Source organism: Physcomitrium patens, chromosome 6, assembly GCF_059467195.1.
Source record: "Physcomitrium patens ecotype Gransden chromosome 6, ASM5946719v1, whole genome shotgun sequence".
Lineage (NCBI taxonomy): Eukaryota > Viridiplantae > Streptophyta > Bryopsida > Funariales > Funariaceae > Physcomitrium > Physcomitrium patens.
Window position 1 is genome coordinate 18,401,168 of NC_143415.1, and position 16,119 is coordinate 18,417,286.

Sequence of the window (16,119 nt, forward strand, 5' to 3'; positions counted from 1 at the left end):
AAAATATATTAACTCTTTATAATGATAGATATTATGTTAATTTTAGATAAAATATTGAAAAACTAAACATAATCAAAAATAAATCTCTCAATTGGCCAAAAAATTGAGATTAATTTTGAGATTTATTAGGGTTAATTTCAACCATTTGTAATTTATAATTTTTTATTTTCCAAAATCTTTTTTTTTTTGGCTAATAAAAATTCAAAATTTGGTTAGTAATGGCCTTTTTTAATGTTTAAAATTCAAATATTTTCAATAGCTTGATAGATTTTTAAAGAATGCAATAGGTAAATTATATTTTTACCAAATGTTTATTTATATTAAAATTTCAGGTTTTTAATAGTAATGCAATATTATTTCAAAGAATTTTTAATTTTTTGAAAACATATTATGTTAATCTCCATGCTTCATTGGGTAATAATTTCATTTTCATTTTGAAAAGTAAAGAGAACATTTAAAAAATTCACTAATTTTTGCATTTGAGAAATGATTATTAATATATATATATATGTATGTATATATATATATGTATATATATATATATATATAACTTGTAATGTCTTACCTTTATGTTAATGTTTTTCTTTGCAAGAGAAAAAGTAGAAAAATAAGAGGATGTGTAAAAAGACATAGAGAAGATGGGGACAATATAGTAGAATTGGCATTATGGTAAAGGAACTTGAAGAACTATTCGTTTTGTAAGGTTTACTGGGATTATTTGAATTCTATAAGAAGCTTTAGTACAGTTTACAAGAAGAGATTTTTTTATATTTGGTAGAGATTTTTGGATGGAGTGTTAAAGGAAGTTATAATGCAATAACAATATGTAATGTCTTTATTGATAAAATTTATGATTATAATAAGCAGTTTTTGTTGTAGATATGAAACTTCAGAAAAATCTCATGATAACATGCAATCCTAGCTTTTGAATGTTACCAAAGTCGATGATTTAGACAAATAAATTCATATTTTGTTGTATTTGGATCTACAAATTGAGTTAATTTAAGTTTCTCATCAATAAAAAAGTTATTCTGGGATTTTTTAATTAGTTAATTAAGAATTTTCAAGACAAATAATCCATTGCAATTTACATTTACATGTTGATTGTAATAAAATATCAGTATTATGATTATTAAATGGTGATTGTTTTTGAATTTTTATTTTGAAAATCATTAGTTGAAGGATGATTTGAAGGAAGAATGAGATCATGAGGCACAGCCTTTACAGTTCTTGAAACTGATGTTTTTAAAATTAATTATTATATTAAGATGATACAAGTGTATAATATATTTCAATGAAATACAGCTTTAATGCTATTTATATTATTTGGAATATAATTATTTTGAACCCAATATGTTTAATACAATTTCTTAAAACAAGCACTGTAAGATGAATATTAGGTTGATACTGCATTACTGAAACTATGGTATAATTACCAACCATAGTTTTAATAATTTTAAAAAATAATAAAAAAAACAAAATTAAAAAAGAAGTGGATGCCTACAATTTACTCCATGGATATTTTAATTATATTTACCATTCCTTTAAAAGTTACAAAATATGAAAGAAAGAAATTACAGATAAATCTTAGTACACTACTTAATAGTAAACTATAAAGAAAATTTTAAACTAGTTAACATTACAATTAGAGATAAAGAGAGAATAAAAGACAAGAAATATTTTGTCAAAAAAAATCATGGTGTAGAATAGTATAAATAAATAGTAAAAGAGAGGAGTACAATAATACAAAAATGGTGGCACTTCTCTAGATCTAATGTTATGGAAGCTTCATAAAAAGAATTAGTATTTTCATGTAACTTCTGCAACTTGTTGCTCTGAAAACCATTTCTGACAAAACTAAATTTAAGAATAAGGTTTACTCTAAGTGGAGTAAAATTGAAATTTTAAATGATCAAACGTTGCTTTTATTTCACGTTTCTCATATATATAGTTAAATTTTCTACATGAACTATATGTTATTTTAAATCTTTGCTCTATTTTTTATTTTTTTATTTTTTTCAACGATAATAATTGTCTCTATTAAATATGTTTTATTTTTATGATTCTAACATTTTGAGTTTGGGGTATTCTGTAATATAAAAATCCTAGATATAACAAATGAAAACTTTGTTCAAGAGAAATTTAAGGGTAATATAAGGTGTCAATTTATGCACACACGATTCTTTTATTTTGACTTTATCTAATGTGTGGAAATTTAGTTTTTCATTAATTTAATATATTTAAGAATATTAAAAACCAAAAAGAACCAGATTTTAAAAAAAATCTAAAATCAAATGAAATATTTCACTTTTATTACATGAAGTTTTCAAAAATGATTGCAATAATTATTATCTTTTATATTGGTTTGGATTTTTTATTTAAGAATAAAGAAATCTGTGAGTCAATTTATACTTATATTGTTGAGACTTTTCATAATAATCAAAAATTAATATGAATTTTTGTTATTTTTTACTCTACTTTTGAAACATATAAATATATAATTCCAATTAAATGATATGTTACAAAAGGAAAATGTTTTATATATGTTAAGTGATGTTACAGTCAAATTTTAAGATCCAACACATTTGAAGGTGTAAGATTGAACCATGTATTAATTATTTGGTAATATAAATATAAATATAAACAGGCTTCATATTTATAGGTGATCATCGAGTCATGTTTGAAAGTATACTTAAAACGAATTAATGGCATATAAATACAATTAAGTTTATTGGTGGTATTTAATTTATTATTTTTTATTATTATTTCAATACTGTCATTACTTTTGATGATTTTCACATCACTTTGTCTTAAAAAAAAATTATATTAATCTTTTTATATACTTTATTTATTTTAAGTTTTCCCTAAATAGGAGATAATGACTGGGATATTGTCTTCTAATTTCTTTTAGAATCCTTAACATTCAATTACAGCCTTTCAAATTCTTCAAAACTATCTTAAATTGTTTTTAAAACTTCACAAGAATTAACTTTCAAAGCTTAGATGGCAAATCAAAGCTTATTTAAACAACAAGTTTTTAAACTCAGAATTAGAAGAATAATTATTTTAATACTTTTCTATCCAGTTTTATGTGTTTTTAAACCTTTTTTTTTAATCTAATGGCCTATAAGTCAGTTTGAATCTCAATATATATATATATATATATATATAATTTTTACTCTAATATAATACAATTAGTCTTTGTGTATTTATATGTATATATATGTAAATATATAGAGAGAGATATAGATAAGAAATTGTTAAACTGACCCACATATTTATTAAATCAATCCACCCCTTGTAACCATCATCAAAAAATTCTCCACTGCCAGATCCATGTTGGCCAAAAACCAATGAAAAAATAGTTGGATCCTCAACCAACTATGATGCGTGAGTGAATTTAGCAAATGCTTGGGTCAATTTAACAATTCCCTCCATGTATATGTATATATATATATATATATATATGAAGGAAAATATGGAACCATTGTAATCTTTATCCACACAGCAAAAATAATTTGAGCCAATCACATTATCAACATCACAACAAGACACACACAACAACAATACCTCCCTACCAATACACAATTCGTAAAAGACAATCACTAACCACTAATACACACAGAATTAAACAAAAAAACACACATATATGTTTTTCCGCCCACAAAACCCCCACATTAGAAAATGAATTCACACTAATCATAAGTTTAAACTACAAATAGGAGATCTCTATACACACAAATAATCAGACGTTCAACCGCATTCTAATCACCCCACACGGTTTTACGACCTCGTGTCCTACCCGCCCAGCGATCCACCAGATTTGCGACCTACCCCAGAAGCGGCCCAGAGAGGGAAAAGTGTCGCAAAGTCAGGTGGGGTCGGGGGGCGACGCAGCGCAGCTCGCGCACAGTCAAATCCCCACCAAAAATCGAGCTGCAGCAGCGCGGCCATGACCTAGACTAGGCACCCAATTCCTCTCTACACAATACAAAAATCCCCCACCTCATCACTTCCCTACCTTGCTCATGTCTTCCCTGCCTTTCTCATCTCACTACATTGAAGCTGCGCGCTCATGCGACGCAGACCAGGACGAGGTTTCAGGAGCGGCGCGTGCGAGTGTGTCCCGACGATGTCTCAGACATGGCGTTGACGAAGAAGAAGGGAAGGAAGGGGACGTAGAGAGCGATGTTATGAAGTTCCCTTTGCCTTTGTATTGATTCTACCCACAATTGGGCTCTGCTGCCTCGTTTGATCTCTGTGAGGCAGGCAAGCGGGCAAGGCATTCACCGTTGGGCTCTCATGGGTGCCCGTCTTTGGGCAGCGAGGGAACAGCGTCGTGACTGGACCCGCATTTTGCTATTGTAGCTCTCACATTGCCGCGCTATGCAGCACCGGTGATGTGTATGAACTCTGTTTTGGAATAGACGCAACCTGACGCTTCCCGCTTCTAGTGCAGTGCCGTGGTGTGTTCCCCGCTCTTCCCGATTTCTCTCGCGGTGGCTTTGGCTGTGGTTTGTTCCGTCGTGTTGTCTGCTGCGGTTTCTGCAGTGGGTGTAGGTGGAGTGGGAACAGCGTTTTTGTTCGTGAAAGGGGTTTGGAGAGGTTTTCAATCTTGTTCAGCTCGAAAAGTGCTTTTTCTTCCATCCTCCGTTGGGTGGTCCTTGAGGGGGTGAAAGCCCAGCCTGCTTGTTAAGTTGAGTTTTTTTTTTTTTTTTTTTTTTTTTTTTTTTATAATAAAACTCGTGGGAACTGCGCATAGTTGTACCCTTTTTATTCTGTGGAAATGTGAGGGGTGCTGGAGTGACCTGATTCCCGCCAAGCTGGCTCTTGCTTAGATTTCAAATGGGACTAATTTATGAGAAGCGTCAGAGTATACTTTTTGTTGCCCCTTGTTGCTGCCCCGTACTGTCCAGCTGTGTAATTCCTATCTCCTATCTCAGTTGTCCTTGCGCTCCGTCTGGGTTATCCTTCCCTTGTAACCACGAAATTTGCAATCGTAGTCTAGTAGACAATGTTTTTTGAAGCTGCCTCTTGCTCTGTCCTTTGCCCTCGCCGACCTAATGGCAACTGCTCGAGAGTGATGCTCTGATGTCGACATTGACGATTTCAAAACGGATGCGAGCTAGATCTCTTCTCGTCTCTCTTCTATTCTTGCAAGATTGGCAATGCAGGAATGAAACAAGAGGCATTTAGTCGGATGCATAAACAATAGTCTTACGCCAGCTTCTTCATCTCTTCACTACTTGGGCGTGTTTTGGATCTGAAGAGGGTGTATCACTCCAAGTAACATTTATTTTTTGGGGGGCGGTCGAAGTGATCGGGGTTCAGATAAGTTACTTTACACTTCTACGGAAGGTAGGAGGGTTGCCGCTAATGTAGAAACTATGTATCAGCACGATACGAATACTGAAGGAATTTCACAAAGTCTTCCGGATCCTCAAGCTCCACCTGAGAATCTGAGATCGATTGAAACAGAATCGATCGAAGTTAAAGTAGAGCCGATCCTGACACGCGTGAACTCCATCGAAGGTGGTGCTAGGCGAATTGCGACGCAGGAGAAGCTGAAACAGAAGGTTCGACGAATTAGACACTATTTGAAAATACATAAGGACGAGCAATGGCATGGGTTCAAAATTGCACTAGCAGTACTATTGAGCTCGACACCGGTTCTCGTAGGACCCCTTTACGACTATTTTGGAATGAATAGCTTGTGGCTTATCATCAGCGTAAGTATTTTCGCTGCATTTCTGATTCTCTTGAGCAGACACAGTGTTTATGTACACGTATTCTATTTTTTTTCACAAAAGATTTCACGAGGCCATCCATGTAGTTTCTATTGTGGGTTTGATTTGCAGTGAAACTAATGGAAGATCGAAACTTTGAAGATTAAAAGTGAAATGGTAACTGTTGACTGTCAAAACAAAATTTTGAAACTTTTTGAAACTTCTTTTGACTGTCTCAAACATCTTCTGTTAGTGGGCGATACTAGTAACCAGGTTACTCTCGCTGGTTCAGTTTTTTTGAGGATACGTTAAAATTCTTATACTTGTTGCGGGTGCTACGTAATAATTTGCCTCTTATTCCGAGGGCTACTGTGCGATCAGCTGAAGTGGACTTGGATGTTGGTTTCAAACATCAATCGCTTTTACTTGCTTGTGTAGGGTACAAACTGATTTATGGAAGAAATACTGTGGTTTGTGATGTGTGCGAACTGCAGGTTATTATTATTTATGAGCCTACTGTGGGTAGTTTTTTGTCTAAGGGAATACTACGCATGATTGGGACAGTGTCAGCAATTTTGGTCGCTCTTGCATGTTCTGAAATGACGGAAATTTCCGGGCGAGCCGAGGTGTATCTGATCCCTGTGTTCTTGTTTATGGGGTCATGGTTGCTTGGTTTTATTAGACAGGTACGGTTTGACATCATTACGTCAGTTTTTTCTAGCTACAAATGAAAATGAATTAGCTGTTCGTGATTGACATGGTTATCCTTTCAGTCTGCACCCTTACGACCATGTTTATGAGCGTGGTAAGTTAGTCAGTGGAAGTTTAGAGCGTGAGAGTGAATACGAGGATATACGCCAGCATGTTGAAGAACTTTTGAATGTGTATGTTAATAGATTCCCTTACATTCTGTAGGTGCCTCCGGTGAAGGAGAAGTACGATTATGCTGCCCTTACCGGATTTGCTACATTTGGATTTCTCACATTGAGTGAGTAAGTGCCTTTTCTATGCCACACACACTTAAGCTCTTCATTTTCAAAGTGGCCTCTCGATTTCTTCTCCTACAGTGGGTATAACACAGGGTGACTATATCTTTGGAGGTGATTTCAAGAGTTCGATTGTATTTAAAATTTAAAAACTTTCTGAACACGTACTCATCCTATTCATTTTGGATAGAATATCTAGTTCAGAGAAGGCTGACAGGTCTTGCGTGCCATGCCGGAATACTTATGGATAACGGTTGATACTGTTAAATAACTGAGCAAATTTAAACGAACATATTCTTGGTGATTCTGTCTACTTTCGCCATCAGGTATCGCACACATGAGGGACCAAGGCTAGCGGGGTTGCGGATGTTGCTTATACTTGTGGGATTTGCCATTTCATTTGGGGCCAACATTGGTATTAAGCCGAATTTTGCAGGCAATGAGCTGCATAAAGTGGTTGCTGCGCATTTCGATAAAGTAAGTCCGTAAACTGTGTTATCAAATTTCACATGTTATTCAATTCGAATAATATTTTGAATTTAGAAGCACCCACTTTCTTCGCTGTTTGTAACCGTGAATTACAAAGTCGCTGTGGAAATGTCTGATTACAGTGGTGCTAGCATGTAACACCTAGCCCCCAGACTGATCTCGCTGCTCTGTGATTTTCAACTTCGGCTTTGCAGATCGCGCTTGCACTGGAAACATGTGTTCAAGCATATGTAGCAGGGAGTCGGATGGCAGATTTTGAGAGAATTTTAGAGGGACCTGAACCTGAAGATGTTGTGTATGAAGGATACAAAACCGTTATCCTTGCAAAAGAAAATGAAAGTGCATTGGTTAGTTTCATCTCCTCCTGTTGCAAACAAGTGTTCTCTTCATGGATAGCATACTAGGTGGCAAATTAAGTTTGCATTCCAACAACCGAATGTCTTCTTACAGTTGTTCTCTTATCTGTCACCTTCATGCCTTTTCTTAACATGACCTTTTCTCGCTAGAGCATTGACCCTTTTTTCATTAACATCCCAATTTACTCTTGTTTGAATTCATGTTGCGTTAACAAGTCTTGATTATTTAGAATGACAGACAATCAGCTGTGTTATTTCGCAGCATGAATTGGTGGTATATGAACCACCTCATGGTCATTTTGAGTTGAAGTATCCGTGGGATCTGTATAAAGATGTCTCGCGACAATGTCGGCACTGTATGTACATAGTGTTAGCCATGGATGGCTGTCTTCGATCAGAGATTCAGTGCCCTGTTAATATACGTCAACTTCTATCTCGCCCTATGACTCGCCTTGCTGGAGAAGCGATCAAGGTATGTATTGCATTCCGCACGATGATATGCAGACCTTGTTCGCGCATAGAACTGATGAATGTAGTTTACAAGGTTGCCAAATGTGCTTCTCCTGAACCTTGTATTCTGAAAGTGAATGTTGAGTCTCTGATGAATGTTTCTCCAACTTGTATCCACATTACCGTCAGGTATTAGAAGCTATGGGAGAATGCGTGTCAGAAATGAAAATGGTGAATCTTCGACCTTACATCACTGCCGTAGATGCTGCAGCATTGGATCTGCAGAAAGAACTGCAGGAGAAAGCAACATTACTGATAACCCCCACTCCCGAGACCGACAGGTATGGTTTAGATCGTAACATTGCTAGTTGTATCCATGGGTGGAACTCATACATTTGGATTTCAGTCCAGACATGAATTAAGTTGCTCTCCATGCATGGAATGATGAAGAGGCAGATCAGATTTCAGCTTCATTTTTTAGGATCATCAGTTGGCGTCTTCCGCTTTTACCACGCTCTACTTTTGGCCAGATGGGTGGAGAGTTTCTTGGATGAAGACGACGAAAGAGCTAGGGCCAGCATGTCCAGCAGTAAAGCAAGGCGTTCTGCAGGTACATGTAGTTAGTTAATTACAATGCAGAGGTTCGTTCCCTCCTGAATTTTTAAGTCGATGAAAAACAGGCTATGATTGCATCTCATGCCGCTGATAATTCATGATATGTTTTTTTTGTAATTGAAGCAGCAGCCGAGCTAACAGAAGGGAAGCGTGCTTCAACAGAGGACGACGAATCCGTGGAGTTCTCATTTCCGATCATGCAGGTAGAAGAGGTACTTGACGAAGGTTATCTCCACACGGACTCATATGGTCATCAAAGCCGTGTGACACCAGGGCGCAGTAAGTTGACTCTTATCAACCATTTGTGAATGTTCTTGCTTTCTTCCATGGTGGGTTACATCTGCACTTAAAACGAGAGACTGAACTTATCTCTAGGCCTTGGTAATACAGGCCTTCTTCAAAGTACATCTTCAGACCTGCAAGAAAGACATCGTTATTCAGCGGAACTCACGGACATGGAACCTCTTCCCCCCGCCTCCGGCCAGGGGTCCTTAACTGATCGGATTAATCGAAAACCCAGCAGTCGACAATTGATGGTTCCTGTTCCGGGAGGAATTGCAGTTTTTTCATTAGTTCAATTTGTATGTAGTCTGGTAGAATTCGTGGCCAAGTTGAACTTGTTGGTCAATTGCGTCAATACCTTAAGCGAGAAGGCTGGCTTTACTTGCGATGGTAGGATCTGGTCTAGCAGAGAGAGTGCTGAGCGGCGAACACGCTTAGAAACGGTGACTAATAATTTATGATAGTTGATCCGTTCTTCCGGTGCCAAACCGGCTGCTGACTGCTTTACCTCGTCGGCTGGTTCAGGATTTCAACTTTTAGGCTCTGGTACCACAAAAGTGGTGCACCACAGAACGTTTGTACCTTCTTCTACTGGCCTGCCGGCCTGCGACCTTCTGTCCAATTCACTTCCCTTCTTGTGCTTTCTTGCTCTCCTCTGTATCATCAGTATCCATTCTGTCGTGTGCGTCACAAAGATCTGAAGAAGATAGATCTGCCGCAAGGCAGAGCTTCTACTACGTTCACACCACAGATGGACCCGTGAAGGTCATACATGGTCCAATTACAGGCAGAGCGAGAGCGGATGTTTGTTACGATGCCCCATCTGACCAGCATATTCTCAAAGTAGTGGGGCTTCCTCTGGTTCGTTACATAGGTTATCATCAAACCGGCCTATTCTCAAAACGGTGGATGAACAAAATTGACAGTTATCAAGCACCAGAGATCTTAAAGCGTGGATGTTAAAAACCAGGCACGTTTCAGCCTCATAAATCCAAGCCCAGAATATCGCCTTATCAAACTAGAAGAATTGTACATCCCACTGGATATGCCACTAAAGCGGAGAGGCTCCTCAGCGTTATAAAACCCACGCTTCCTTACACCCCAGCTGCGGATGTTTTACTGTGGGTCACTCCGATATATCATGAAAACTACCTCTTAGCGCTCAAAGTCACAATCTTTACCCCCGTAATCTTCGACAATCCAATCAAAGATGCAGCGCTTTGCCTCAGAAGGCAACGTAGCAGAGTTCACACAGAAGAAATGCGGCAGTGCGAGCGTCACCACTTGTCAACCGCCGTACTTGGTAGTCGGCACATGTTGAACCCAAGGCCGGTCTCATTAGTTGTGATGACACGAGAATTATCTCTTGGGAGATGGAGAACGCCGCAGTGCTTACAAGGGGAACGCAACACATTGCAAGGGGAATTCCGACCTTCCAAACAGGGAGAGTGAAGATTTGGCTCGGTAGTCATCCCCGTTCTAAGGGATCCAGCTTAGAAAAAAAAGATTCGAAGAAGCCCGTGGGGAGCCGGTGAGAACAGGGTCACAAGACGGGGATCGTGGATGTTCTCGCATTCGGGAGCGCATCGTGCGACGAAGATCCCAACAATTCAAATGTGGGGAGCGGATGTTCCCTTGTGATGGGAGCAGTGGGGAACAGCTCCCCGAATGAGAACCAAGGCGCCTCTTCTCGCAACCCACACTCTCCTCCTTTCGCTAGTAGTTTTGCCCTGGAACCACATCCATCGCTATCTCAATTCTCGCACCGTGCACCCCTCGATCTGTGCTCGCTGACTCTCTCTACTTTTTGCCGTCTTCGCTGCGATCCCATCCACCCAGCTCGCGTTGAATTTGGTGGTCTTTTGCGCCCTCGTCACGTCGTCTTCCTCTTCGACCAGACCCTCGTGGCGTCTGTTACGTGTTTTCTACGTTCTCCATCTCGGAGGGTGGTATTCCGCGTGTTGCATTCCTTCTTGGGTGCTGCCGTTGCTGTAGAGAGGTTTGTGTGGTCACAACAACAGCTCCGCAGTCCAATTGTACCTGCGGCCGTTAGTTAGTTCGATTTTAGTTTTTCTTTTTTGGGCAGTTCAAGTTAGGCTCGAGCAGAAAACCAAAAAATACATTGTTGCCCCCCCCCCCATTTCTTCTTAGGGTTCCTCCTTTGCTTCGCTTCGGACATACTTTGTTCGTTCGTTCAGAAAGTTTCTTGTTTCCTTCGCTGCAATGGCTGCTACTGATTCTGCCCCAGCGGTTGACCCCGTCCCTGCCCCAGAGCCAGTGGAGGATGTCAAGGCGGACGACAAGCCTGCGAAGGTGACTAAGGAGAAAAAGACCAAGTCTCCTAAGGAGAAGAAGGCGAAAATGGCGAAGTCTCCGAAGGCACCTGCGTCGCACCCATCATATCTCTTGGTAAGTTCCATTCACATGCAGTGGCGGAGGAAACCGTCTACTCTGAGGGTTGTGTGGTGATGTATTTGTAGAGATTCGTGATGATCTTGGTCTTGATTTCTGGTGTCATTGATGGTTTTTTGTCATGAGTGCTTCAGTAATCCGTGGTTCGTAAGACCACCACATGAACTAGGATCGTTTAACACATTGATGCAATCATTGATAATTGCCTGGTGCTCATGATTGCAAATTTGACATGTTTCCAGATGGTAGTTGAGGCCATCGGTGCTTTGAAGGAGCGGACCGGATCCAGCCAGTATGCCATTGCTAAATATTTGGAAGACCATTATAAGACCGGTCTTCCTCCGAACTTCAAGAAGACGCTGTCCATCCAGTTACGTAATTTGACGAAGGCCGGCAAGCTGGTGAAGGTGAAGAACTCGTTTAAACTCGCGGATGAGTTGAAGAAACCTGCGAAGGCTGCAGCGAAGGCTCCAAGCGCCGCCAAAGCTCCCGCGAAGGCAAAAGTTACCAAGAAACCTGCTGCTGGCCGCGTGAAGACCAAAAGTGCCGGGGGAGCTGCATCGAAGGCCAAGGTCTCCAGTGCGAAGCCCGTCAAGGTCGCAAAGGTATCCAAGACGTCGAAGCCAGATGCGAAGACAACCAAAGCTGTCAAGGCCAAACCACTTCCCCGCAAAACCACTTCGCCAGCGCCGAAGAAGGCCAAAGCGAAGCTATCCGCACCAGCAAAGAAGTTAGCAGCAGCTCCAGCACCTGCGAAGAAGCCCGTGACAGGAAGAAAACCCCCGATGGTCAGGAAGATGACTACGCCAAAGAAGGCCCCGAAGTCGGTGAAGACCACGAAATCGCCGAAGGTTACGAAACCTGCAACCAAGGCGAAGACGACTAAAGCTTCAGGGTCACCCGCAAAGAAAGCAAAGAAGTGAGATCTCAACTCTTACCACAACTAAACTGGTGTTTCTGAACACCACCCTTCCGAAGAATGAATTGATTCTATTTACACCAGGATGGGATGCGTAGTTCAATGCATGGTAAGGATGTACTTGGCTGCAATGCCTCGCTTTTCCTCACTTGTCTATATGGTCTCGCGCAACGTTGTTGAACAATGTCAACATCAATGGCGCTGCTTCGGAGGTATATATCAGTGGTGGTTTGCAGGTATCGAGATTGAGATTGCGAACGTGCCCTCTATGGCATGACAACTTCGGCAATGAAGCGCTGCTTGTCGTGAAGACTTGCCAGGTTTATCTTGGGATTTCAGTCACACATGACTCGTAAGAGTCTTTGGCACTACATTGTCGGTCTCAAGCAAATCATCTCTGCATTATCTGACTGGAAGAGAAGGACTACTGCGCAACTTTCCATGAATTTCGATGTACTGCAAGAGCGTGCAACACTGCATACTTCAGACCTCTGCACCTCCCTCAAGGTATGCGTAGTACGGAAGACTTCACTGTCCAGGAGAAACTTTAGGAGAACTGGTTAAGATCCTCCGTGTCTACTAATATTCACGTAGGCATGAATTCGCCTTATTTAAGTGGTCTACTGTTTCTAAAATTGCTTCCGATCTAATTTTGTCCACAATAGATACCTGTCTCTCCTCCTGGGCTGTTACTCAGCCGATCTGTAATTAAGGTCGATTCCTGACTTTCTGATTCTTGACCTGCGATAAGGTCCATGCTTGACTCCTGACTCGTCAAGACTGTGTACCCCGAAAAGCGTCACTTCGACCTCGTGCTGGAATCCCGAGAGCAGTGCTTAAGCATCGACTTGGTTACGAGAAGCACGGTCTCTTATCCACCTGTCTACTGAAGATATGGGTGGTTGATGACAAAGCTCTAGCGTGTCGAACATGCGGCCGCCGCAGGCAGTGGAGATCGTCCTCAGTACGCAGTACACCACGCAAGGAGACCTTCTTTTCGGGGCAAGAGAGTGAGAAGACCCTCGGGAGAAGCCGTCCAATCCTTTCCAACTCGAACGGAGGGCGAAGTGCTGCAGAAGTGAACGGGGGAGCTTGATTGACCACTCAGCGCGAGATCCGACGATAACCCCGCGCCCAAGAATCTTGGACTAGGACACCGCACCGAGCGAGCAACAGATGGGCACGGGAAAACCGCAGCAGCAGAGAAGTGGAACGCTCTTCGATGCGATGCATTGGAAGCGATGACAGAGCCACGACGAATTGACGACGATGACGACGACAACGCCGACGAGGTGGACGAATCGTTGCTGTGCCAGTGAATTTCATGTCCACATTATCGTGGAATCTGCTCATGAACAGACCATTTGTCGATTCTCCGACGCTACTTTCGTCACTCAGCTTCTTCATCCCCTCCCACCCTTGGACGAGTATCGCGGATAGATGAGTATTGGATGGATGAATTTCCGTACGACTGTATTTGTTTGTTTGTTTGTTTGTTTATTTATTTATTTATTTATTTATTTATGTTGCGCTCTCTATTCAAATGAAACAGTGGCGTGCAGTCAATGGATTTTTAATATTTATTTTAAAATTATATATGTTCGTAATAATTTTAGTAATATTTTAATTATTTTTATATTTGGTTTCTTTTAAAAGAAAAATTCAAGCTATAATTTAAAAAATCAAGCTTTGAATTTAAATAAATATCATATTCAAATTTAAATGTTGTCTAATAAATAGATGTCTTTCCTAAATCATGATTTCTTAAAATATGAGACAAGTAAGTAAGGGTACATTACTCTTAGATAAATTTGAGCAGCCATAAATAATAATGATAATAATTAACAAAAAAGTAAAATAAGAGATAGTCAATGTTGAAAGATAAATTTGAATTATTTATTCAAATATGTTACTAATCTGATACATGTAAGTATTCTATTTGTAATAATTTCATTTTATTCAAATGGTTTCTTTATAGAAGTAATACTTTTTAAATTTGAATTTCACATAACATAAAGGATTGATGATAGTGTTATCAAAATTAGTTATACTATTAAACTATGAAATAATTTACTGAAAATAAATTTATTTATTTATCTTTTTCTTTATAAACTTTAAATTACAAATGAAATTTCTTTTTGACATGAATGTTTTATTCACATATTTTTGTTTTTTTTTGTGTATAATTTAATTTATTTCTATATACATGTAAATACATATATTTACACGTATATAATTACATCTCAGTGTCATGTTTTTATATATTATCTTAAAATACTTTTAAACTAATAAATGGTATTAGATTTATATTCTTGCACAATTAATTGTTTTTTAATACTTTACTTTGATTTATACTTTAAGCATGTATTAATAGTTAAGTATATATATATATATATATATATATATATATATATATATATATCTATATCTATATCTATATCTATGGTTTTTGAAATTTTTTGTGTGTAGTTTATAATTTTATTGTATAAAATCTTAATGAATGTATCTTTTTTTAAACACATGTTAATATCTCATTTTTTACACATGCATCAACAATGAGTTTATTTTAAAAAATAAATTATAATTGTTGGTTTATGTTTTGATTATAAATTATACATATTTTATATCAAATATTTTTATTTAATATGTTTTAATATTATATTAGGATATTTTTTTCTTCAACTCCTATTTTAATTATCATTCAGCACTAATTTTTTTACTATAAAAAATAAAAGTTTCAAAAATATTACTTTTAATTATTTATAAAGTAATATGTTATTTTTTATTTAGAAATTTATTTAGATTCTAAATCATTTATATTATTTTGTAAATTTTTATATAATAAAATTATAAGTGTATTATGACAAGTCTTATTTTTACACATTTTTTTTCAAGTTAAAAATTATTATTTAACCTAGTCCATGTAATTATTAATTTTTTATTTATTATTTTTAAAAATCATAAATATAATTAAAAGTTTAACTTTTGTTTTTACTACATTCTTTTGGTTTTTATTGAAATTAAAGATTTGATATTACTAAATATATATAATATAATAAACATAAATTATGATTGAAATAATTATTTTAAATAAATGTTATCTTAAAAGATTAATTATCTTTTTAATCAAATCATATTAAAAATATTTAATCATCTAATTTTATAAGCTAATGAAAAAATCATAAAATTAAATGAAATGAAATAAGGCTAGTAATCTTAATGTAAAATCAGCTTTATTTTTAAAATTAGCTCAAGCTACAAGCACACTTCAAGTTACTATATACACACCTATTATATCTGAATACACATCCAACATCTATGATTGGTTGTTCTTCCGTGTTCCATTATGGATTTGGATCTCCTCTTCCCTCTCTTCTTTATTCTAATACATGTCATGGATTTCCTCTCTCAACTAGGACTTGCACTGATACAAGAAAAAAAAAAGAAGATAGAACTCGGACTTGTGCCGGGATAAGAAAGAGTAGCCAATTACAAGCTTTGAGTGGATGTATAGACATAATAAGTGTATATATAAAAATTTGGAATATACTTGTAGCTTAAACCTTAAAGTGATATATATATATATATATATATATATATTAGTAGAAACATATATTGTTGGCTACTAAAAAGATAGAAAGTTCAATTTGTGGTTTCTAAGTCAAAAATTGACGATTCTTAAAGAAATCCTGACCAAGAAAATAAAGAAAAAAGAAAAAAAGAATATTTGCATAATAATAGAACCATTTATGTTTCTTCATTTATTATTTAAAAAGTCCATAATCTAATATCTCTCTTTTTATTGACTTCTCTATTTTATAGCTTTAAATCAATTGATAACTCACATCATCAAAAATAATTTCTATAAAACTTGTTCCATAGCT

The 16,119-nt window shown here is 37.3% G+C and overlaps 2 protein-coding genes across 6 annotated transcripts; both read left to right on the plus strand.

Annotated features, from left to right (window-relative positions):
* Window positions 1-4,729: 4,729 nt before the first annotated feature.
* Window positions 4,730-9,555, plus strand: LOC112284027 (aluminum-activated malate transporter 4). Of its 4 annotated transcripts, none has more exons than XM_024523502.3 (10): window positions 4,730-5,729; window positions 6,221-6,412; window positions 6,642-6,718; window positions 7,039-7,189; window positions 7,396-7,548; window positions 7,820-8,029; window positions 8,197-8,348; window positions 8,538-8,617; window positions 8,746-8,901; window positions 9,013-9,555. In XM_024523502.3, exons 1-10 carry the CDS (start codon window positions 5,388-5,390, stop codon window positions 9,363-9,365), a joined length of 1,866 nt encoding a protein of 621 aa, XP_024379270.1. In that variant the 5' UTR covers window positions 4,730-5,387; the 3' UTR covers window positions 9,366-9,555. The 4 variants fall into 4 exon arrangements, with proteins under 4 accessions (XP_024379270.1, XP_090107608.1, XP_024379268.1 ...); XM_090251482.1 differs by having other exon boundaries at window positions 5,004-5,729; window positions 8,749-8,901; XM_024523500.3 differs by having other exon boundaries at window positions 5,076-5,729; window positions 8,998-9,555.
* Window positions 9,556-10,615: 1,060 nt separating this feature from the next.
* LOC112284028 (uncharacterized) lies at window positions 10,616-13,759 on the plus strand. 2 transcript variants are annotated; one of them, XR_016503467.1, is made up of 3 exons: window positions 10,616-11,313; window positions 11,559-12,742; window positions 12,987-13,759. XR_016503467.1 is itself a non-coding variant. In XM_090251483.1 (2 exons), exons 1-2 carry the CDS (start codon window positions 11,128-11,130, stop codon window positions 12,237-12,239), a joined length of 867 nt encoding a protein of 288 aa, XP_090107609.1. In that variant the 5' UTR covers window positions 10,671-11,127; the 3' UTR covers window positions 12,240-13,759. The 2 variants fall into 2 exon arrangements, 1 of the variants encoding a protein (XP_090107609.1); XM_090251483.1 differs by having other exon boundaries at window positions 10,671-11,313; window positions 11,559-13,759.
* The last annotated feature ends 2,360 nt before the right edge of the window (window positions 13,760-16,119 follow it).

Bases quoted from the DNA above. Each gene is read 5' to 3' on its own strand.
- LOC112284027 (XM_024523500.3), top strand. From the start codon at position 5,388: ATGTATCAGCACGATACGAATACTGAAGGAATTTCACAAAGTCTTCCG. The intron at 5,730-6,220 runs GTAAGTATTTTC...TGCGAACTGCAG, and splicing joins GCTTGTGGCTTATCATCAGC to GTTATTATTATTTATGAGCC. The intron at 7,549-7,819 runs GTTAGTTTCATC...GTTATTTCGCAG, and splicing joins AAGAAAATGAAAGTGCATTG to CATGAATTGGTGGTATATGA.
- LOC112284028 (XM_090251483.1), top strand. From the start codon at position 11,128: ATGGCTGCTACTGATTCTGCCCCAGCGGTTGACCCCGTCCCTGCCCCA. The intron at 11,314-11,558 runs GTAAGTTCCATT...ACATGTTTCCAG, and splicing joins CGCACCCATCATATCTCTTG to ATGGTAGTTGAGGCCATCGG.